Below are 24,004 nucleotides of genomic sequence, written 5' to 3' on the forward strand. Positions count from 1 at the left end.
GCACTTTGTTCCTTTTTAATAGTTTCCCAAAGATGTAGCTGTTAAAAATCACAACAGTGTTTCAGATGTTGTCGGGGAGAAGGTTGCCTTGTCCAAGTTGTTGTCAGAAACTTACACGAGTGTCTTTTTTTTTTATTTTCTAAATAGGAGTCCTTTAAGGTTTGATGTGACAGAAGAAAGTGATGCAGGTGAAGGGATCAAAAAATCAACCAGGAAAAAGAAGAAGAAAAAACATGGGCATATCAAGAGAAAAAAGAAAAAGACAGATCTGAGGAGTAGCGAGTCAAGCTCGGAGACAGACCACGCAAAGGATGACAAGAAAGATAATGCCGGGGAGTTGGAGAGAGGATCCCAAAAACCAGAGTAGGAACATGGGGTTTAATTGTGTTGTGAATGATTGTTTCCGTAATGCATTGCCTGACCAGCGTCAGCGATGAACTGAAAGTAGTGGGAGGGGAGTGTGGCTGTGGCACATATAGAGCGATGCTGGTATAAAAGTCCCATTTTAGCCCTGAAGACCTGTAAATCACCCAGGTCCACTGCTCATGAATATCATCAAGATGTTTAAAGGAGCCTTTTCCAAAAATGTTATCTAAAATGGGAAAACTCCCTACGATATTGTATGCTCTTCTAGATAAATGTTTAGACAACTTTCCTTTCCTGACTAACTTCATACAGAATTGTCAGATTCTGCCGAGATCTTGTTCCCCTACTTTGATCTGTCAGGTAGCTGCTGAGGAACTGTCCCTTTTTTCATATTTGATTCCCTTTCACATTTCACAGCGGACAATACACCAGCTATGTTTAGAATAAAATCCCTATTTCAGTCCAGAGGTTTGAGGATTATTTTCAGCCTTGCTAATAAGAGGTTACTGGTATTTGTTTCAGAAATAAATGATCATTGTGTCCAGCTGCTTCTGGATGTCCTGTTCTGCATGTTCACTTGTAAGAAATGCTTTAGCAATCTCCAAAAGCCTGTGTATTTGAACGATTTGCATCTGGGGCACAAAGGTGTTAGATTTAATGCATTTACAGGCGCTAAATGCGTTTTCAGAAACCTGTTCTTTTCTCCCAGACAGAGCAGTAAATTATCAGATGGTGCCAAAATTTGGTTCGAGGATATTGAACCTGTGAATGGCGAGACCTTCAGAATTGATAAGAAGCCTGACCCTGCTAATTGGGAATACAAGTCCCTCTACCGAGCACATATAGCAAGGTAGGATATGTGAGATCTTTTCAGACTTTCACAGCATTGCTTCCTGCTGCTTATTCTGAAGAGATGAGACGATTGGGATGACATGGTGGCGATGCTGGAGGGGATTGTGATGTGGAACTTTGTCTATTTCTTTTTAAATTATTTTATAGAAGTTATACAGAGTCAGTTATTCTGTCAGAAGCTTTTGGTATCAGGGAGCCGTCTTTTTCATTGCAGCACTAAAAAAGGAATAAGAATAGACAGTTGGCCTTCCACAAAACCAAACCATGAGGCTTGCAGATGTAGAAGTAGTTTATTAATTTAAAACACCATCCCTACTCTTTTTTGTTTTTTTGTAATGTTTTACATGTAGGATTGTTTTGTCCCCTTTTTTGTTTTCTTCATTGCAGCTGCATGATGCAGTTTCCTTAATTGATCATGTGCTGTGTACATTGCAAGGAATGCATATAGTAACATAGTAAATGACGGCAGAAAAAGACCTGCATGGTCCATCCAGTCTGCCCAACAAGATAAACTCATGTGCTACTTTTTGTGTATACCTTACCTTGATTTGTACCTGTCTTTTTCAGGGCACAGACCATGTAAGTCTGTCCAGCACTATCCCCGCCTCCCAACCACCAGCCCCGCTTCCCACCACCGGTTCTGGCACAGACCGTATAAGTCTGCCTAGCACTATCCCCGCCTTCCAACCACCAGCCCCGCCTCCCACCACTGGCTCTGGCACAGACCGTATAAGTCTGCCCAGCACTATCCCCGCCTCCCAACCACCAGCCCCGCTTCCCACCACCGGTTCTGGCACAGACCGTATAAGTCTGCCCAGCACTATCCCCGCCTCCCAACCACCAGCCCCGCTTCCCACCACCGGTTCTGGCACAGACCGTATAAGTCTGCCCAGCACTATCCCCGCCTTCCAACCACCAGCCCCGCCTCCCACCACTGGCTCTGGCACAGACCGTATAAGTCTGCCCAGCACTATCCCCGCCTCCCGCCACCGGCTCTGCCACCCAATCTCGGCTAAGCTCCTTAGGATCCATTCCTTCTGAACAGGATTCCTTTATGTTTATCCCACGCGTGTTTGAATTCTGTTACCGTTTTCATTTCCACCACCTCCCGCGGGAGGGCATTCCAAGCATCCACTACTCTCTCTGTGAAAAAATACTTCCTGACATTTTTCTTGAGTCTGCCCCCCTTCAATCTCATTTCATGTCCTCTCATTCTACCACCTTCGCACCTCCGGAAAAGGTTCGTTTGCGGATTAATACTTTTCAAATATTTGAACGTCTGTATCATATCACCCCCGTTTTTCCTTTCTTGCAGAGTATACATGTTCAGGTCATCAAGTCTCTCCTCATACGTCTTGTAACGCAAATCCATATAATAGGGTGGTGTTTATCAAACTTGAGCTATTTGAATGATTATGATCATGAATAAACTCATTTCTTTAAAATTTTGCTTTTATTTTCTTGGTATTTCTTGTATTTGATTAAAATGTACCTTCTTAAATCTATAGGTATAAAAGGAAAGGGAACTCCTGTCTTGGTATTAATCCAAAAAAGCAATGTATAAGTTGGGAAGACTCTGCTACTGACAAGAAACCGCTCCGGAAGCGGACAGAGCGCTACTTCACTAAAAATGGGGTGCAGGTACTCGCAGCAAATGGGACTCCAGTGTATAACAGAACCCAGGCTACCCCCCTTGGAGACAGCACACTCGTACCGCTCCTGGTAGGGGACGAGGATGGGGAGACTGCCTGTCCTTCCACTGCCTGGGTTAATCCCCTGGGAGTTTATGATGTGTCCACTACATTGTGGCTGCAGGGAAAGGGGGTTCCTGAGAGTGAAGCCAAGCATCCAGCATCCAGTGAGGACCTAAGTAACACACTGAAGGCAAAGGTGGAGGAATTCAACCGCAGACTGAGGGAGAATCCCGAGGATGTCCAGGCTTGGATGGCCTTTGTTGAATTTCAGGTGTGTTTTACCTCGGAGAAAACGAGATGTACATGCTTGTGATTTTATACCCTGATATAATTGTTTTGGGAGATTTTAATGTTCATGTGGATGAGCTGATGGATTCCAGCGTTCAGGATTTTTATTCCTTTTATCAAAATTTGGATTTGATTCAATGGATGCGTACACCGATGCATACAGGAGGTTATATTTTAGACTTGGTATTCACCCCCATCTATTGTCAACTGAATTTATTATAAATGTGACCGGTCATCTTTTGTCATGGTCAGATCATAAGGCACTATGCGTTTTGGTAAAAGATAGTAAGGTTGGATCAGAAGCTGCAAGGGGACAGAGAGAGTGTCTCATTTTTTTAAAAAAATGGGGTGGACCTGGATATGGTTCCCCCTCTTTGTAATAGTTTTCCGTCAGATTTCTTGAATTTGTCATTGGAAACTAACGTTCAAAAGTGGTCAGAAACCCTGAATTCAGCGTTTGATGAAATAGCTCCAATACGTAAAGTGAGAGTACAAAGTAATTGGCATGCCCAATGGTACCTTTCTGGGTTACGATTGCTAAAACAGCAGGTTAGGCATTATGATCGATTGTGGTATTTTTTTTATTTATTTATTTTGCTGCATTTATTTCCCACATTTTCCCACCTATTTGCAGGCTCAATGTGGCTTACAATATAATACAACTACAATCACATTGATGGAATAGAGAATCAGAGTATATATGTGCTACTTTTTTTGTGTATACCTTACCTTGATTTGTACCTGTCCTTTTCAGGGCACAGACCGTATAAGTTTGCCCAGCACTATCCCCGCCTCCCAACCACCAGCCCCGCCTCCCACCACCGGCTCTGGCACAGACTGTATAAATTTGCCCAGCACTATCCCCGCCTCCCAACCACCAGCCCCGCCTCCCACCACCGGCTCTGGCACAGACTGTATAAGTTTGCCCAGCAGTATCCCCGCCTCCCAACCACCAGCCCCTCCTCCCACCACCGGCTCTGGCACAGACTGTATAAGTTTGCCCAGCAGTATCCCCGCCTCCCAACCACCAGCCCCTCCTCCCACCACCGGCTCTGGCACAGACTGTATAAGTTTGCCCAGCACTATCCCCACCTCCCAACCACCAGCCCCGCCTCCCACCACCGGCTCTGGCACAGACTGTATAAATTTGCCCAGCACTATCCCCGCCTCCCAACCACCAGCCCCGCCTCCCACCACCGGCTCTGGCACAGACTGTATAAATTTGCCCAGCACTATCCCCGCCTCCCAACCACCAGCCCCGCCTCCCACCACCGGCTCTGGCACAGACTGTATAAGTTTGCCCAGCACTATCCCCGCCTCCCAACCACCAGCATAAGGTGCATAGGAATATTATGGCAATTGTATTAACGGAGAAGAATTTCAGAATTATTGCTATTAAGATGATCTTAAATGAAGTTGTAGATTATATTGAGGATTTTATAATACTGCAGTGAAGAAGGCCAAGAAGGCTTATTTTAATGCTGTTGTTGAGCAGGACATTTGTGGAGGAGTGGCCTAGTGGTTAGGGTGGTGGACGTTAGTCCTGGGGAACTGAGGAACTGAGTTGGATTCCCACTTCAGGCACAGGCAGCTCCTTGTGACTCTGGGCAAGTCACTTAACCCTCCATTGCCCCATGTAAGCCGCATTGAGCCTGTCATGAGTGGGAAAGTGCTGGGTACAAATGTAACAAAAATAAAATAGATATTATTGGAGATTCTACATGGAATGTTGCTACTATTGGAGATTCTACAAGGAATGTTGCTATTCCACTAGCAACATTCCATGTAGAAGGCTGCGCAGGCTTCTGTTTCTGTGAGTCTGATGTCCTGCACGTATGTGCAGGACGTCAGACTCACAGAAGCAGAAGCCTGCGCGGCCACACTGGTGATCTGCAAGGGCCGACTTCTACATGGAATGTTGCTAGTGGAATAGCAACATTCCATGTAGAATCTCAAATAGTAGCAACAGTGGAGGAGTGGCCTAGTGGTTAGGGTGGTGGACTTTGGTCCTGAGGAACTGAGTTGGATTCCCACTTCAGGCACAGGCAGCTCCTTGTGACTCTGGGCAAGTCACTTAACCCTCCATTGCCCCATGTAAGCCGCATTGAGCCTGCCATGAGTGGGAAAGCGCAGGGTACAAATGTAACAAAAATAAAATAGATACTATTGGAGATTCTACATGGAATGTTGCTACTATTGGAGATTCTAAATGGAATGTTGCTAGTCCACTAGCAACATTCCATGTAGAAGGCTGCGCAGGCTTCTGTTTCTGTGAGTCTGACATCCTGCACGTATGTGGAGGACGTCAGACTCACAGAAGCAGAAGCCTGCGCGGCCACATTGGTGATCTGCAAGGGCCGACTTCTAGTGGAATAGCGACATTCCATGTAGAATCTCAACTAGTAGCAACAGTGGAGGAGTGGCCTAGTGGTTAGGGTGGTGGACTTTGGTCCTGGGGAACTGAGTTCGATTCCCACTTCAGGCACAGGCAGCTCCTTGTGACTCTGGGCAAGTCACTTAACCCTCCATTGCCCACCGCATTGAGCCTGCCATGAGTGGGAAAGTGCGTGGTACAAATGTAACAAAAATAAAAAAAGAAATAAAAATACCCGAAAATTGTATTTAGTTGTAAATGAGCTGAGTGAGGGTGGTTCAGTCACTCGAGTGCCTAGGCCTCCGGTTGAGAATTTGTAGGAATCAGTGATGACGATGAGTACTTATAGCCTGCTACTCTCTCTAAATTTAGGTTCAGAGCGGGTTAACAGCAGATACCGGATACCATACAAAGTAACTCATTTTAAGATCTAATGTTTATAATAAAAATTCAGAAGACAATTGAGATTTCAATCTTTTCCAAAAAAGAGTATAAGATGAAAATGCTCTAACGTCTACTGGGTGCATTCCATAATTTCACCATTTGATGACACTGAAAATGTCCCTCATAGTGTATTATGGGCAAACTCCTCTGATGCTTGCAGCATTGATAAAACCCTATGTTCCTAGGTGAAATTTACATTATTTAGATGCATTGCGGTTAGAAGTACCAGGAGTAAGAGGCACATTTATCAGCAACAAAGGAGGTGGGCATTTTATATTGTGGCCCCAGATCTCTGGAATATGTTAGTGGATACTTTACAAGGAGAGAAATCTTTTACCCCATTTCAAGCTCATTTTTTTTGCCTTGGCATTTACTGGCTTGAACGTGGGGGGATTAAGTGCTACTGTAAAATGAATGGACTTTACTGTCATTATTGTAGTTTTTTATATTATATATTTTGAGTATTGTAAACTGCTTTTGATATTTGTATTATGTAAAGTGGTATAACAAATTTAGGGACCCTTTTACCAAGGTGCGGTAGGACTACCACGCGGCAAAACAGCACTACCGCCAGGTGCGCTGCAGTAGTTCTGGGTTTGCTGCGTGCTGTGTCCTGTGCAAGAAAATAATTTTTGTTTTGTGGCGTGGGGGGTGGGGAGTTGGCATTCCCAGCAGTAATTGGGCAGAGCGGGAACATTGCCACGCACTGCCCAATTATCGCACGAGTAACGCGTGAGCCCTTACTGCCTGTGCTGAATAGGAGGCGGCCAGGGCTCAGGCGGTATTGGCCACACACTAATTTGGAAATTAGTACATGGCCATTAATATAAAAAATTGAAATTTGGCCATTTTTGAGCTGCACTAAAAAAATGGTTGTAAACTACTACCAGCCACTTTTTTTTTTTATTTAATAGCTCGTCTTAGTAAAAGGACCCCTACATAAACTATAAAGTATAATTGTTGTAAGCTGCCTTGTGCAGTCTTTTAATAAGCTGGAAAGGCAGTTTATCAGTTGAGATGAATGATGGATTATGGAATCTCTGGGTTCTGGGGGTTAGGGGTAAAGCCACCCCAGACCTGATGGTGCCTAAAGCCATTTATGAGGATCATAGCAACGTGTGGTGAAACCTAAGGCTTTTTTTTTTTCTTTCTGCTCTTTCTTGAATTGATAATAAAGATGGCTGATATGACAAGAAGTGAGGAAAAACAAAATTCTGCCCTCTTCTAGTAGCAGTGAAGCCGTGTCACTGCAGTTGATTCTGTTCTCCGTTTTTGGAGATAGTCCCTGTTTAACCATTGTTCTTAGCCTTCCATTTCATTGACCAAGTAGTTGTGCCTACTGACTTTTTAACTTTATTTTTTTTTTAATTGTTTCTTAAGGATGAATTGATGAAAGGACCCAGTATGTACACCATTGATGAGAAAGAGCTAGAAAGCAGAAGAAAGTCTCTGAAACTGATATTGGAGAAAAAGCTCTCAATCCTAGACAGGGCCATTGAGAGCAATCCGCACCGAGTGGAGCTGAAGCTCGCCAGGCTTAAACTGTGCGAAGAATTGTGGGAGCCTGCTGTGCTCCTGAAGGAGTGGCAGAAGCTGGTTTTTCTGCATCCTAACGACGCTGCGCTGTGGCAGAAGTATCTCCTGTTTTCCCAGAGCCAGTTCAGCACCTTTTCAGTGTCCAAAGTCCTCAGTATCTATGGGAAATGTTTGAGCACCCTGGCAGCAGTGCGGGACGGCAGTATGGTGTCCCACCCTCTGCTGCCGGGCACAGAGGAAGCCATGTTTGGTACGTTTGTCCCCTAATTTTTTGTTGTGGCCCCATTTTCCTTGATACATAGGCAAGTCAGTGTTTAAAGTGTGTGGTTATTTGTGTTAAATGTTGGTTGTCACATGATTGTGGTTACAGTTTGTTGGTTTTAATATACTGCCTTTCATAGTACTATAACGGGTAAACGTCAAAGCGGTATACAATAATTAAAGTATCAGAAAATACGAAAAGAACTACAAGATCTGATAGAAAAGAGAGAAAGAATGGTGTGGCGAGAAATAAAGAAAGATAAGTGACACTTGGTCCTGGTAAGGGGAAAATAAAGTTATTAAATTGTGGGTGGAATAGTTAATCAAATCATGGGTCAAAAGCAACAGAAAACAGGTGGGTCTTTAAATAGATTTTAGGTAGGATATTTCTGGGCGTAATTGTTTGGGAGGATGTTCCAAAGAGATGGTGCTAGATAAAACCTCAGCAGAAGAATGAGTAGAGTCAAGGGGAGCAGAAGAGACAGATGGGAAGCAAAGCTAGCAGTCATTGAAGGAGCGGGGGGTGGGGGGGGGGGGGGGGTGGAGGGGATGATAATAGAGGAAAGGTAAGATGGGACGTTGGAATAAAATGTCTTATGGGTTATGATGAGAACTTTAATCTTAGAGGCATTTAAATTATTTATGGACATCTAGCATCATTATCTGAATAGTGAGGTGATGCTGAATATCCGAGTAGAGTAGCGGGCCCAGCCGGATAGCTAACCGGATGATGTTAGGGCATCAGTTTTTCTATCCTAACACTACCTGGGTGGTTTATCTTATTTATCTGCAGGAATCTTTTATATTACTCTTCAAATTAATATAAGACAGTTTACAAGCCAAGAGATTCTTTTCTGATACGTACCATCTTCACCCTTACTTTGCCCGTACCGAGGTATTCTGTAAGTTTCTTCAGTAGTACTGTGTGGGTAGTGCCACTGAGTATTTATTTTGTTACATTTGTACCCCGCGCTTTCCCACTCATGGCAGGCTCAATGCGGCAGGCAATGGAGGGTTAAGTGACTTGCCCAGAGTCACAAGGAGCTGCCTGTGCCTGAAGTGGGAATCGAACTCAGTTCCTCAGTTTCCCAGGACCAAAATCCACCACCCTAACCACTAGGCCACTCCTCCACTGTTGCTACTATTTGAGATTCTACATGGAATGTTGCTATTCCACTAGCAACATTCCATGTAGAAGTCGGCCCTTGCAGATCACCAATGTGGCCGCGCAGGCTTCTGCTTCTGTGAGTCTGACGTCCTGCACGTACGTCAGACTCACAGATACAGAAGCCTGCGCAGCCTTCTACATGGAATGTTGCTAGTGAAATAGCAACATTCCATGTAGAATCTCCAATAGTAGCAACAGAATCTCAATAGTAGCAACATTCCATCTAGAATCTCCAATAGTATCTATTTTATTTTTGTTACATTTGTACCCTGCGCTTTCCCACTCATGGCAGGCTCAATGCGGCAGGCAATGGAGGTTTAAGTGACATGCCCAGAGTCACAAGGAGCTGCCTGTGCCTGAAGTGGGAATCGAACTCAGTTCCTCAGTTCCCCAGGCAAAGTCCACCACCCTAACCACTAGGCCACTCCTCCACATACTGAGTATCCTTGGCTGGTGCTGAAGCTTTTATCCGAATATCAGCAACTGTTATTCAAATAATCCCAATACTCAAAGGCATCTTATGCTCTTTAATTTTCTGCTTCTTTCTTGAATAAGAATTCCTACTAAGCTATATGGCTTTCTGTTTTCATTTGTAAGCCTGTTCAGGGCTTTGTGTTATAATTGATGCATGATACTTCATGGGCTACTGAAGCTTTTAAAACTGTGTTAAACCATTTAGCAGCGAGAGAAAGCAATATTGTATATTCCAATGACCTTCTTGGAAAATTCATTTTGCTCGTGGTATGTAGTCAGTGTGTCAGCACAATTGAACTGTTGTTCCACCCATGTATACTCCTGAAACGTGGCACAGTATAATGGTTCCAGGTTTGAGGATAATAAACCAGTTTCTGGGGTATAGGGATAAGAGTATTAGGACATTTCTGAACTGTCACTGTAATAATGCCAAGCTCTTTCAAGGAAACTGGGTAGAAAACAGCGCTGCTCTGGGAACGTCTGTTCTCCTGACCTTATCGGACATACGTGACCGTCTCTGAGAAAAGGTGACAAAAGCAGCAAATCCAAAATGTTGAGTGACTGATTTTTCATGTCATAGGTCCGTAGGCAGCCTCTAAAAGTTACATGTTTGAACTTCTGTAACTTTTATTTTTTCACATAAAAAGGCGGAGTTTGAACTGTTGTATTACAAATTGTTTACTTTAACAGAATTCATTGAAACCTCCATTTTTTTTTTTTGTTTGGAGACTTTATTTTTGTTTTCTGCATTTATATCCCACATTTTCCCACCTCTTTGCAGGCTCAATGTGGCTTACAAATACCGTAGTGGCGATTGCCATTTCTGGAATAAGAAATACAGAAGAATGTTCCAATCAGAGTATATAGAGTACACAGTAAATTAGAATAAAATCGGTAATCAATACATTTCAGAAATCAAGGGTAATGAAAAGCGTTCAATAATGACAATGTGATAAAGTAACCAAAATAAGGATAATTCAGTGTTAACTAATTCTGGTATAGTTCTGATGTCCTGTTTTTAAGAAGGGTCCTTTTGATAAGTCTCTCTGAACAGGTTAGTCTTTAATAGTTTCCGGAAGGCTGCCAAATCGTGTGTTGTTGTCACATATGATAATGTCAGATAAAGGCGAAGTGCATAGTAATTCAACATAGAGCAGACAACTGTTTAATGGTACACATTCTATAATGTTAATTACGTGACCATAAAGTGACTTTCTTTCACTGTACCTGTTTCACTGGTTCTGTAAAAGATGCATTTCTAATTCATCTTCTTAGTTTGTAAGCTTTCTGTTGTGTTAGATTTCCTGTAGTGTGCTTTCTTTTGGGTAACACATACCTGTGCCCCGTTAGACACCTCCTCCTCTCATGTACATTTCAGGTATCTTCCTGCAGCAATGCCATTTCCTCCGGCAGGCAGGACAATCTGAAAAAGCCATCTCCCTCTTCCAGGCTATGAGTGATTTCACCTTCTTCAAACCTGACAGCGTCACAGACATGTCAACAAAGCGACAGGTAGGAACTCTGCCCCCGAGAGCTTTAGTTTCTCTCTCTCCTTACCTTGTGGCCGTCTCTGTAAACTCAGGCCTCGGTGCTTTAAAAGTTCCACTTCATTGTTCCCTAGCAAATGTGTAGTAATATAGTAAAATAAATGTAATTATAAAAAAATTAATTTCCTTCTATATTTAATTGGTAGTACAGCGAGGCGCCCTGCTGTTCGTGTTGTTTCCAAATTCTCACTCGCTCATCCTTTCTGCATATCTCGCCTTTATTCTGTCCATCCCATCACAGATTGCTAATTGTGAACATTTCCTATTGATGGTAGAGACTCTCGCGCCTTGAGTTAGTGAAATTAGAGCTCCCTGTATATCCTGTGATTCTTTAGTTTACAGATCTTGCTTTACAGTAAAATGAGACTTGATTGATCAAATTAATTTTCAGTATGACCTGCCAGTGGAGTTTCCCAGCCAGTGGTCCTGTAATCTCACCCAGTGCAGTTTGCTGGTAACTAGTGCCGTCCAATTCGTCCAAAATGTTTTCGAGTTCGATTCACTCATATGACTATTATTTTTCTTTTTAATTTGATTCAGTTCTTTATGTGATTGTAGGATATTTTTTTTTTCTCTTACCAGTTGCGTCTGGTCCAAAACTGTCACTACAGTGACCAGACTAGGTATGTTAGGGCTGGGAGGGAGATAAAATATAGGTGAGATACCAGCCTTCCCTCAATCTACATTACTTCCTGCTGCCTGACATTCTAGGTATCCTGTGAGTTCCTAGATTTTGTTAAAGGGCAGTGCAATGAGAAGAAACGCCACGTTTTAGATACATAATTTGTGACTGCCAAACAAAATAAAACATGACCTTTAAGCTTTGGCTGTGGGATCCTGAGACTCCCTCCTGGAACTGGGTAACCTGACAGCTGTGATCTTGTACTTTTGCTTCCTAATTTTTGGGGGTCACTTTTCCTGCAAAGTTTTTCTCCTTCCTATTCTTGTCCCACTCTCAGGATACTCTTTCACCCCCTGTAGGGAACAGAATGCAGGTCTTGATGGTGAACTGACAGAGCTTAACACCACGTCAGTCCAGTCGCCCTCCATCAGCATCAGGTTGAAAACAATCCATCATAGCCCCTTATTCTGCCTAAAAGGTGTGCAAAGTATTATGGTTACTGTGTTAGTCCACTACCATATATAGTTACTAGCCGTTGAGCCCGTTAAAACGGGCTATTGGGTCGCCGCTACCCCCCCCCCCCCCCGAGTCGCCGACGCCGGCCCATCTCTTCGCTATTCAACTTACATCTCCGGAGCAGGCAGATCAGCTGAGCTCCCGTCGGCCTTCCTTCCTTCCCTGCCTGTGTCCCGCCCTCGTGTGACGTAACATCGGCGAGGGCGGGACAAAGGCAGGGAAGGAAGGCCAACGGCAGCTCAGCTGATCTGCCTGCTCCAGAGATGTAAGTTGAATAGCGAAGAGACGGACCGGGTGGAGGGGTGGCGGCGGCGGCGACTCCGGGGGGGGGGGGTACCAGTGGCGGCGACCTCGAGGGGGGAGGGGGAGCGGGTGGCGACCTCGGCGGTTCCCTCCCCTTCGCGCAGTTTCCCTCTCTGTCCCGCCCCCCCGTCATCACGTATTGACGCGGGGGCGGGACAGAGAGGGAAGTCTACTGCGCATTTGCGAGTGAGTACGGTCATTCGCCGTTTATATGTTTGATAGACAATATGTTCTATTTGAACTTAAAGTATGTGCCCACTGCTTAGCTTTTGGAGAGCTGGTCTCTCTTACATTTTTTTTTTCACTGGCCTAACGAACAGAGAATGAGTCTCAAAAGCTAGCCCCACATGTAAAGTTAGCCTAAGCAGAAAGAAATTGCTTATAACCTGTTTAACTTTTATTTGCACAAAATAATGCGTAAACCAGATAAAAATACAGATCCGAGATCATTAAAAAAAAAAAAATTACAGCACCGTTCCATCAACACCATCTCCACCCTGCCCTAATTGGCTCTCTCACCCTCTTCTTTCCCCTATTCTTGTTCTTTCACACCCTTTCGCCTCCACATTCCCTCAACATGTCACTCACCCATCCATTGTTTTCCCATGTCCATGACTCATCTGTCAGGCCACACTGTGCAGTGCACCCTCCTCCACTCTGCAGTTCTGACCAATAAACCACATGCTGCCCAGCCATACCTACCTGAGCACCCATTGGACCAGCAGCCCTCCACTCTCAGAAGTGCTTTTTGCCATTGGCTGTTCTTCGCTGGCAGAGACTCCTTCTCGGGGCATGTACAAGCAGGGGGTAGGAGCTCCTGCTTATTGCCAGCGAAGAACAGAAGGATTTAAAAGGTACTGAATAGCCTCAATTTTTATAAAAACAAATTTATTTTAATTACAATCAATTCGCCAAATTGTTTCCTGTGCAGGTGGAGTTTTTCGAACCTTTCTGGGACAGCGGAGAGCCTCGGTTTGGGGAAAAAGGAGCCAAAGGCTGGAATGCATGGATGCGTCAGCAAGAAAGGGGAGGCTGGGTTGTTGTCAATAACTTTGGTAAGCCTGCCTGTTGGCATTAATCACATGGTAATCAGCCTCATAGATTCAAGTGAAATCTTTTTATGGCAAATTTCAGTTCTTTAGGAAAAATCTACCCGCATGAGGAGAGAAGCCTTTCCTCACTTATTTTGCCCGAAGACAGTGGCATAGCAAGGGCGGGGCAGTGGGGGCGGTCCGCCCTGGGTGCACGCCACTGGGGGGGGGGGGGGGGGGGGTGTCGGCTCCGCTGGTTCCCTGCTCCCTCTGCCCTGGAACAGGTTACTTCCTGTTCCGGGGCAGAGGGAGCAGGGAACCAGCGGAACCGACACCCCCCCAGTGGTGTGCACATGGCAGGCAAGAATGCACTCGGGGGGGGGGAGGGGGCCTTGGGTGATGCGCCGAGGGGGTTGATGCGCTGAGGGGGGGCTTGGGTGATGCGCCGAGGGGGGGGGTACGCAGCGGCGACCCGCCCCGGGTGGCAGCCGCCCTCGCTACGCCACTGCCCGAAGAATGAGAGAAAGGTACCGGACATGGTTTCTGCCCGCTTTTCTCTTTTAGAAGAAAGTCCAGTAGTAACAGTTCAGCAGGGAGTGAGTGCAGCTGGAAGTAAATTCAGGAGTCCTTGCAGATTATTTCTTTAGGTTTAGCTCCTGCCTTTTTCATTGGTGGCTTATGGTGATTCAGATACAGTAGCTATTTGCCTGTTCTTGTACCAGAGAATGTGGTAAAGGCGGTTAGCTTAGCGGGGTTTAAAATGGGTCTGAACAGCTTCCTAAAAGAAAAGTCCATAGACCATTATTGAATTGACTTGAGGAAAATCCACTGTTTATTTCTGGGATAAGCAGCATAAAATGTATTGAGCTTTTTTGGGATGTTGCCAGGTATTTGTGACCTGGATTGGCCACTATTGAAAACAGGATGCTGGGCTTGATGAACCTTTGGTCTGTCCCAGTGTCAATACTTATAGGGCTTACATTTACTAATACACTTTAGCCAGTACGTGCGTTAATGAGATTTAACACTCTCTAAATAACAAAAGCCTTATTATTTTTAATATGACTTATGTACTTCAGTAAAATTAATGTGCATTAACTAGCTAACACTCCTTACTAAATGAGGTCCTATGAATGTACTGGAGGCAACAAAAGGTGAAGTGACTTGGCAAATGTCACAAGAAATGTGTGGGATTTGAACCCAGAAAGGTAATACATTGTAGCCCTGCATGCCAGTCTTGACAATTTTCTCCCTGCTTTTATTGAACTCTTCTGGCATGGAATGCTGACTCGGTGAAGCATGCTCTCATATAAAACCTGGAATTTTTTGGGGCTGTTAAAGACTTCCTTTTTTAAGTAATTTGTTTAGCCTTTCCTCATAGGGAAGTCATTCCATTCTCTTTATCATTTTCGTCGCCCTTCTCTGCACCTTTTCCAATTCCACTATATCTTTCTTGAGATGCGGCGACCAGAATTGAACACAATACTCAAGGTGCGGTCGCACCATGGCGCGATACAACGGCATTATAACATCCTCACACCTGTTTTCCATACCTTTCCTAATAATACCCAACATTCTATTCGCTTTCCTAGCCGCAGCAGCACACTGAGCAGAAGGTTTCAGTGTGTTATCGATGACGACACCCAGATCCCTTTCTTGGTCCGTAACTCCCAACGTGGAACCTTGCATGTCGTAGCTATAATTCGGGTTCTTTTTTCCCACATGCATCACCTTGCACTTGCTCACATTAAACGTCATCTGCCATTTAGCCACCCAGAGGCTTATTTTCAAAGCACTTAGCCTCCCAAAGTTCCATAGAAACCTATGAAACTTAGCCTCCCAAAGTGCTTTGAAAATATGCCTCCCAGTCTCCCAGTCTTCTTTTGTTACCAGTGTAGATTGCATTTTTCTTTAGCATCAGCTATAGCTCCTTCAGGCTCTTATCCTGCGTTGCATCTTTAACTGGTGCTGGTTTATTATTGAGCTTATCCTTCCTCTCCTTTACTAAGTTTGTAAGTTGCATTGTTTATTCTCTGCTGGCCTTTTGTATTCTAGCTTCACTTCTCAGCTCCTTTTCACCAGGCAGCCATCTGCTTCATATTTGAGAGCTTTTGCAACTTTTTAAGTCTTTCCCTTATTTGTGCCGCAGAAGTCTCCCCACCTTAATCTGTTTAACAGGCTGTACTGCGTTTTCATTTCCAACCTTGAGATTTTCCTTCTCAGCTAAGACCCGGCTTCTTCCAAAGTGTGATTTGTGATTCTTTTTCATGTACTTTGCTTCTGCCCTTTTTCACCGTTTGCTGATTCAACTTTGCTTAGCATTTCAAGCTCCGTTCACCTTACCTGCAAAGGATCACCTTATTTGGTGCTAATCCATTTTTGGTAGCTGTTCTTTCTCAGGTTATCCTGTGCCTACATAACCACGGAGCTTTGGTACCTCAACTGCACAGACTTTTAGCTGCATGGGCTTGGCAGGCCTTAACAGCATTGAATGGAAAGGCCTTATATCCGCAGAATAAGCAGGACTTAATCTGCACAGAGTAGACAGGCCTTTTCCTAACGAATCTTCAGTGCTTGAATTCACAGGCTTAGCTAGTCCTTCTCATAAAATCGGTTGGCCTTCTCTTCAAAGGATGTGCTAGATTCCGTTTTATGAGTGTTCCTGACTTGACAACTAGGAATCACCTATAGATTTTTTTTTTTCTTTTTTGCAGTATTGCCTTGGATTGTATTTACAGCATTAGTGACCCTTATCCTTTTGGACTTTCCTGGGCCTTCTCTTAAAGAATCACCTATGCTCATCTTCGTAAACTGACAACATCGCCAGTGCTTCTCCTTATAGAAGCTCTGCTGATTATCCTCATGATGTTACGTATGGTATTTTTCCAAGAGTCCCTGATTGCCTTAATGGAATCGCCTGTGATTACTCTTGTGGGGTTTCTTGTAATTTCCCTTAGACTTAGTTACCTTCACTGAGTCTTTGCTGTCTACCTCGCAGTCTCTTCTGAGATTAACCAACCTCATCCAGCCTCTGTGATTGTCATTATGGGCTCATCTGTAATTCTCATGAGTTGGTCTCTATTGATATTGTTGATTTAATCTTGAATTGATAATGAATGTGACTGTTGGGCAGACTGAACAGACCATTCAGGTCTTTATCTGCCGTCACTTACTATGTTACCTGTGCTTACTCTTCATGGAATCACTGGTGTCACAGAATGATCCGCACTTAATCCTCAAAAAGTCACCGGTGCTTAAACTCAACAAATCACAGCAGATTACCCTTAAGGAATCACTTGCACCTGTTCCCGCACAGTCTGGTATGTTTAACTTCATAGAATCAATGGTCTTTATTTTCTCCAGCTTGCCTAGTGATATCTCTCCGTATCAATTGGGATTCAGTTTATAGATCCACACCTGGCTTTATCCTCAGACAAATGGTTCGGCTTAGCATTGCAAACTCATCTGAGATTAATCTTGCAGCATAACCTGCGCTTTTCTCAAGATCTTATCCTTGGTTTCACAGGCTCCGCCTTACTTGTTCTCGTATATTTGTCTGTGATTTCTGCTCCGAAGGTCAGCAGTATTTTGGACTCTAATACAAGCTATACAGTAATGCTACAAGATCTGGTGTGTTTGGGCTAGCAAACTCGGCACAGCTTCCTTTTCTTAATATTAGTTGTCTCTCACCCTTTCACCCCCACAGATGTTTCCACTTCTCAGTATTACCTGAGATGTGTCTCCTCCACATCATCTGTTTTTTTCATTTCTCTCTAGTTTCTCTTGTTAGTCTGTACAAGGTCTTTTGTGTTGGACTTTTCATGGTACAGCTGTCTGGACTAGATTCACAGTGATTACTGTGCTTCAAACTCTCATTTTCTGAAGGTTTAATTTCGTAGTTTCCCGTGCTTAGTCTTTACACTATTAACCATTCTTCCCTCTTGCAGTATAAACTGTCAGGTTTCATTTCAGTAGAAACTCTGCCTCACCCTTGCAGTATCCTATGTTCCAGCCTTAATAAATATTGGTAGGCAGAATGTCAACTATAATCTGGGTGATGGTTCATGCTCATAGTCCCAGCCATAACTTTTTGGCATTATCAAGAATGCAGTATATATATTGGGGCTCATTTTTGAAACATAAAAATGTCCAGAAAGTGGTGCAAAGCGGCAAATGGACATTTTTTGTTGTCCAAACATCCAAATCGCTATTTTCAAAACCCCCCATATTTTAAAGATGTTTTTCTATGCAGTGCATCTGCAGTGCATCCAGATTACAAAAGGGTGTGCTGGGGGGAGTGGGGGATTTGGGCATTCCCAAACCTTGTAACATAGTAGATGACGGCAGAAAAAGACCTGCACTGTCCATCCAGTCTGCCCAACAAGATAAACTCATATGTGCTACTTTTTGTGTATACCTTACCTTGATTTGTACCTGTCCTTTTCAGGGCATAGACCGTATAAGTCTGCCCAGCACTATCCCCGCCTCCCAACTACCAGTCCCGCCTCCCACCACCTGCTCTGGCACAGACTGTATAAGTCTGCCCAGCACCATCCCCGCCTCCCGCCACCGGCTCTGCCACCCAATCTCGGCTAAGCTCCTTAGGATCCATTCCTTAGACGTCAACTATTCCTTGGACGTTTTTCTGCCTTAATGGAATAAAGCCAAAACGTCCAGGGCTAAAAGTTAGACATTTTGGTCTAGACCTGTTTCAGTCATGACTAAGTCACAATAATGTGCCCTAAAATAAATAAATCTTCACTTTTTACTCAAGCTTTTCCTTCCTAATTCAGACTATTTCCCATCCCTGCTCCCTTATTAGTGCTATTCTTGAGCTTTTATTGTTAACCGCTTACCTGCCATATGGCAATTACCGATATATCAAATGAAATAAAATAAATGACCAGATTGACCACTGGAGGGATTAAAGAATGACACCTCCTTACTCCCTCAGTGGTCACTGACCCCCTGCCATCCCCCCAAAGATGTGAAAGAAACAGTGCATACCAGCCTCTATGACAGCATCAGATGCTATGGCCAGTCCTATTAGAGCAGGAAGTAGGTCCTTGGAGTAGGGTGAAGGATTGAAGTAGAGATGGAGGTGATCTGGTGGCATACGATAAGCCCTGCTGCGTCATCGTATGTACAGATCTATTTTACAGCATCGAGTGCCTTCAAGGAAAATTTCTACTTTTCATCAGGTAGCTTATTGTTTAAGCTAGAGATGACAGATATTTATTTATTTATTTATTTCATTTGTATCCCACATTTTCCCACCTCTTTGCAGGCTCAATGTGGCTTACAATACATCATGAATAGTGGCAACACGAAAAAATATACATTTAGTATTACAGAAGGATCTTGGGTAACATGATAATAAAACATGATAGTTTAACAAGCAAATATTGTAAGACACTTCTGGATATCTATGTAGGAGTTCACATTTGTTGATTTTTGTGGTATGCCTTGTTGAAGAGATGGGTCTTCAGTAGTTTGCGGAAGTTAGTTAGTTCCTAAATCGTTTTTAAGTTGCTCAGCAACGCATTCCAGAAGTGTTGTGGAGAAAAGTGAGTGGCCAGTTCACATGTATAATATGTGTGGCTTATTTTTAGGTGAGGAGGAAGAGGAAGAAAATGCAGAAGATGACCCAGAAATAAAGGATAAAACTTGTCCTAGATGGCGTCTCTGGCTGGAGGTGGAGTGTGCACGTGAAGCCAAGCACTGGCTGCCCTGGAAACCCGACAAAGCGAAAGGCCAGTCAGAAGAGGACTGTGAGGACCCAGAGAGACAGGTTAATGGATGGGAGGAGGGAGGGCTGGTATTCATGAGCTTGTTTTGAATTCAAGCAAGTTCATTTACCAAAAAAAAACTTGCTTTGAATATGTGTAAGTGAAATGCATTTAAAATAAATATTGTGATTTCCAGAATATGCACAGTGGAATAAGGTCCTAGAACAGGCTTGTCCATATTCAGTCATTGAAGGCTGTAAACAGGCTAGGTTTTTAGGATATCCATAATAAATATATTAGCAGATGTGGTGTTGAAGTTATTTGGAAGACTAGATGCTTGGCCTTTTATCTTTGTGGAGGCCCCCAAACATATTCAGTCAAGGAAGTTTTTTTCAAATGTGTTTGCAGGGAATGAAAGCGAAGTTGTTTCCTCCCCCCCGAGCTGGGGAAAGCCCGTAAAGCATCCGCGCTTTCGCCTTTTTTGTTGCGCGTGTCGTTATCTTGTCAGCGTCGGCAGCATCTTCTCGAGAGAGGTTTTTTTTTTTTTAAATTCCAAAAAGCTGAATGTGATCTGGATTATATTGAACAGAAGTTAGAGTTTGAAATTAGGAAAAGCCTCCCTGATGATTCAGTAGAACAAACTCCTGAGGCAGGCCTGTGGCCGAAACACAGTTTCTGTGTCGAGTCATTGAATAAAGTGGTACTCTGAAATCTTATCTCCCGTTTTCCCTGGAGTCATTGGTCCACTTCCCACTCTCTTTGCACTAGAACAGAATTATTGCATACATTGTTTGAAGATATTTTTAATTAAAGGTGATTTGTTGGACGAAGATGGCTGCCTAACTGGAGAGTGCTGTGGGGCCACAGAAATGAAGGGCAAGAAAATAGGTGATTTCTGTGGCGGCCAGCCTGCTTACAACAAAATAAAAAGAATACTTCAGAGCCTGAAATATGCCCCCCCCCCCCAAAAAAAAAAAAAGAAAACTGAAGATCCTAAAAGTCATAGCTGGAACTCCGAGATGCAGGCCAGCAATGCATGACGCTGCGTGCACTGTTCACACCATGAGGACAGATAACCAAATTGGACAGTGATAGTGAGAGAAGGGAAGAAGCCACTACAGCTGCAATCAGAAAACTAGGCATGGAGAAAAGGATGGCGGTGATGACACATTGAAATCATGGAGGAGATAAAATTGTGTAAAGATCTCACAGAACAATGGCCGATCAAGGTTACAAGTACCTGGCAAGATCCCAAAACAATACAATACATCTTATGCTGCTTATCCTAGGAACAGGTATTGGATTTTCCCAAAGTCCATTTTAGTAATGGCTTATGGACTTTTCTTTTAGGAAGCCATTCAAACCTTTTTTAAACCCTGCTAAGCTAACTGCTTTTGCTACATTCTCTGGCAAAGAATTCCAGAGATTAATTACATGTTGAGTGAAAAAATATTTTCTCCTATCCGTTTTAAATTTAGTACTTTGTAGCTTCATTGCGTGCCCCCTAGTCCTAGTATTTTTGGAAAGCGTAAACAGACACTTCACGTCTACCCATTCAACTCCACCCATTATTTTATAGACCTGTATCGTATCTGCCCTCAGCTGCCTTTTCTCCAAGCTGAAGAGCCCTAGCCGCTTTAGCCTTTCCTCACAGGGAAGTCGTCCCATCCCCTTTATCATTTTCGTTGCCTTTCTCTGTACCTTTTCTAATTCTGCTATATCTTTTGAGATGCGGTGACCAGAATTGCACACAATATTCGAGGTGCAGTCTGGTTAAGTGTCGCTGAATATGACTTGTTAGCCCCGAACAAAGATTTAACCTACCAGGAGCCGTTTCTGGACAGTTATGTTGTTTTGAATATCAACCCCTAAGAAGTTTTGTGGTCTCTGGATACAATGGAGGGAGGAGGGAGTTATGTAAACTGATGGTAGATAAAGCATAAATGAAGGTTGACTGGGTAAAACTAGAAGTGCATGGCAGGGGAGGGCTGTGTGTATGTGTGAAACTGCTTTTATTTGAAGTCGTATGGCTGTTTTCACAGAAGGAACAACTGTGTACCAGATGGTTGTTTATATGCTGAAGTTATAAATGAAAAATTAAAATATATAGTAAGGTAATTTGTGAATTATATTTCTGAGTTTGTATTGTTATTTACAGTTTGCCATTTTATTTTTTTAAATTATTGTTATTGTTTAGCATATCATAGCATTTCTTCAAGATATCCAGGAATGTTCTTTAATGTCTTTTGCTTTCACACTATCATGCACCTAATGTCTATGGCTTTAACACTATCATGTATTTTACCATCATGTAGCCAAACCTTCTGCTAAAACAAATGTATACTCTTTTCTATTTCCAATATTATGTATTTCACCATCATGCACCCAAAACTTGCTGTAAATCCAAATGTACATTCTTTTCTATTTCCAGTATCCACGATGAATTGTAAGCCACATTGAGCCTGCAAAAAGGTGGGATAATGTGGGATACAAATGTAATAATAATAATAAGATGGTACAAGTATAGTTTGCAAAAATATAAATTACATTCTTTGATAACAAAACCCATTTTCTGTACTGATATGCTCTTTAGATTGTAGTGGAATTGTATACATGTTAAATCAGTCCAGTGTTTTTATTCTCCCAGAGAAAGTCTCCTTGCAAAGCTTGTATCAGGAAAATGTTGGTTCAGCCAGCTTGCTGAAACTCCCATGTTAAAAGCATACAGCACAGCGTCCAAGAGCTTTTCATTCTTTCCAGCCCAATGGAAGTTGGAAAGAATTCTACAAAGGGGAGAAGGAATAGCTGATTGTCCGGGTGTGAAATAGGTCTCTGAAAATTAATAGAATGAGATAAACTCAGTCTGGGGGAAAAGACACAGAGATGGAAAATGGTATAGATCAGAGAGGGGATGCCAGAGAAATAAACCTCCAAAAAATGGCCTCCTACGTTTCTATGGGAGAAGTTGTTCCAGCTCCTGTACCACATAAACTCACTCACAGTAAAATATAGCAATTAGGGATTGCCTCCTTTCAAAAGACCTTCCCGTAACTGCTCCACACCCACCACTCCTCAAACTGCCCCACCCCAAAAACTATTTATTTATTTATTATTTGTTGCATTTGTATCTCACATTTTCCCACCTATTTGCAGGCTCAATGTGGCTTACATTGCTCTGCCCTGGCTATTGCCATGGCTGAATAGAAATACAATTAATAATAATAACACAAGAATATGAGTAATTTCTTGCAACTGCCCCACTGTCTTACCTCGAAAACCTCTACCCCTCACAATTGCCCCACCAGTTAGCCCTTTTGGAGTGAAGCAGTTTGCAATCCCCTGTAATCTGCCCTCGCCCACAAAAATTATTCCCTGCAACTGCCCTAATACACGCAGAGAGGTTGGAAAGAATTTCATGAGCCATGCAATACATGCTTTTCCCTCTTGATCTTTTCTACAGAATGTTTGCCTCTTTCTTCCTGTACTGGTGATCAATATCTGGTGGAGGAGATTTTTTAATAATGATTAGGAAGCGTTCCCTTAATTGTATTTATTATATTTTACAGGTGTTGTTTGATGAACTGGGCCCATCTTTGTTCAGAATTTCCAGCCCTGAGCTGAAATTTCAGCTGATGCGTGCATTCCTGCAATTTTTGGGGGTTCCATGTGGACACAGTCTTCCTGTTTCATGCTTGTACCTAGCAATGGATGAGAATTCTATCTTTGACTGTGGGAACTCTTCTGAGAGGCCGTTGACCCCTTTTGATTGCCCATTCTCTGGAGTTGGCATTCTTGGCCATATGGACACGCTGGTCTCGGGGAGACGACAGACAGGGCATTGTAAGGAAGGAGAGGCGTTCCTACAGAACATCTTCCAGCTGGCACAGACTTGCTTCTCAGGGGAGGAGAAGTCTCATTTCTCAGTCTGTTGGTTACAGTATGAAATAGCAAAGGTATGGCAAGGATTTCCACTCTTATTTATTTATTGATTTATTACATTTGTACCCCGCGCTTTCCCACACACGGCAGGCTCAATGCTGCTTACATAGTAACAACATAAAGAATTACAAAGTTGTAAGAAAAATATACAGTTTGTAGTAAACACAAGATTAATGGGGTTAATGGATGAGTAAAATTAAACATGGGAGATGAGCATTGGGAGGTAGGTGTATGAAGACTTTTTAAATTTTTTTCATATACTTTAACACAGTAGAAACCAGCAGCTAGTACAGTTTACACTGCTAAATAAGTACATAAGTAATGCCACACTGGGAAAAGACCAAGGGTCCATCGAGCCCAGCATCCTGTCCACGACAGCGGCCAATCCAGGCCAAGGGCACCTGGCAAGCTTCCCAAACGTACAAACATTCTATACAATCAAGCCATTGTGACATCACTAATGAGGTTGGCTCTTATTGGTGGAATGAGCCACTATGACATCACAATAGGTTAAATCACTGCTCTATGTAATAAAAGTGAGCCAAGTAGAGGACATAAGTACATAAGTAATGCCACACTGGGAAAAGACCAAGGGTCCATCAAGCCCAGCATCCTGTCCACGACAGCGGCCAATCCAGGCCAAGGGCACCTGGCGAGCTTCCCAAACGTACAAACAATTCTATACATGTTATTCCTGGAATTGTGGATTTTTCCCAAGTCCATTTAATGGCGGTTTATGGACTTGTCCTTTAGGAAACCGTCTAACCCCTTTTTAAACTCTGCCAAGCTAACCACCTCCACCACGTTCTCCGGCAACGAATTTCAGAGTTTAATTATGGGTGAAGAAAAATTTTCTCTGA

General features: G+C 43.3%; 1 protein-coding gene across 2 annotated transcripts in view; it reads left to right on the plus strand.

Annotated features, from left to right (window-relative positions):
- The window catches only part of NRDE2 (NRDE-2, necessary for RNA interference, domain containing), a 58,139-nt gene that overhangs the window by 12,295 nt on the left and 21,840 nt on the right, over nt 1–24,004 (plus strand). For both annotated transcript variants that reach the window (XR_003943365.1, XM_030214749.1), the window contains exons 3-10: nt 148–363; nt 1,076–1,216; nt 2,727–3,183; nt 7,399–7,804; nt 10,836–10,969; nt 13,377–13,500; nt 19,089–19,267; nt 22,772–23,158. Coding sequence is in view for 1 of the 2 variants with exons in the window: in XM_030214749.1 (XP_030070609.1) it covers nt 148–363; nt 1,076–1,216; nt 2,727–3,183; nt 7,399–7,804; nt 10,836–10,969; nt 13,377–13,500; nt 19,089–19,267; nt 22,772–23,158 (2,044 nt within the window). In the remaining variant the exon portion in view is untranslated. The remainder of the gene's footprint in view (nt 1–147; nt 364–1,075; nt 1,217–2,726; nt 3,184–7,398; nt 7,805–10,835; nt 10,970–13,376; nt 13,501–19,088; nt 19,268–22,771; nt 23,159–24,004) is intronic.

Source organism: Microcaecilia unicolor, chromosome 9 (assembly GCF_901765095.1).
Source record: "Microcaecilia unicolor chromosome 9, aMicUni1.1, whole genome shotgun sequence".
NCBI classification, from domain to species: domain Eukaryota; kingdom Metazoa; phylum Chordata; class Amphibia; order Gymnophiona; family Siphonopidae; genus Microcaecilia; species Microcaecilia unicolor.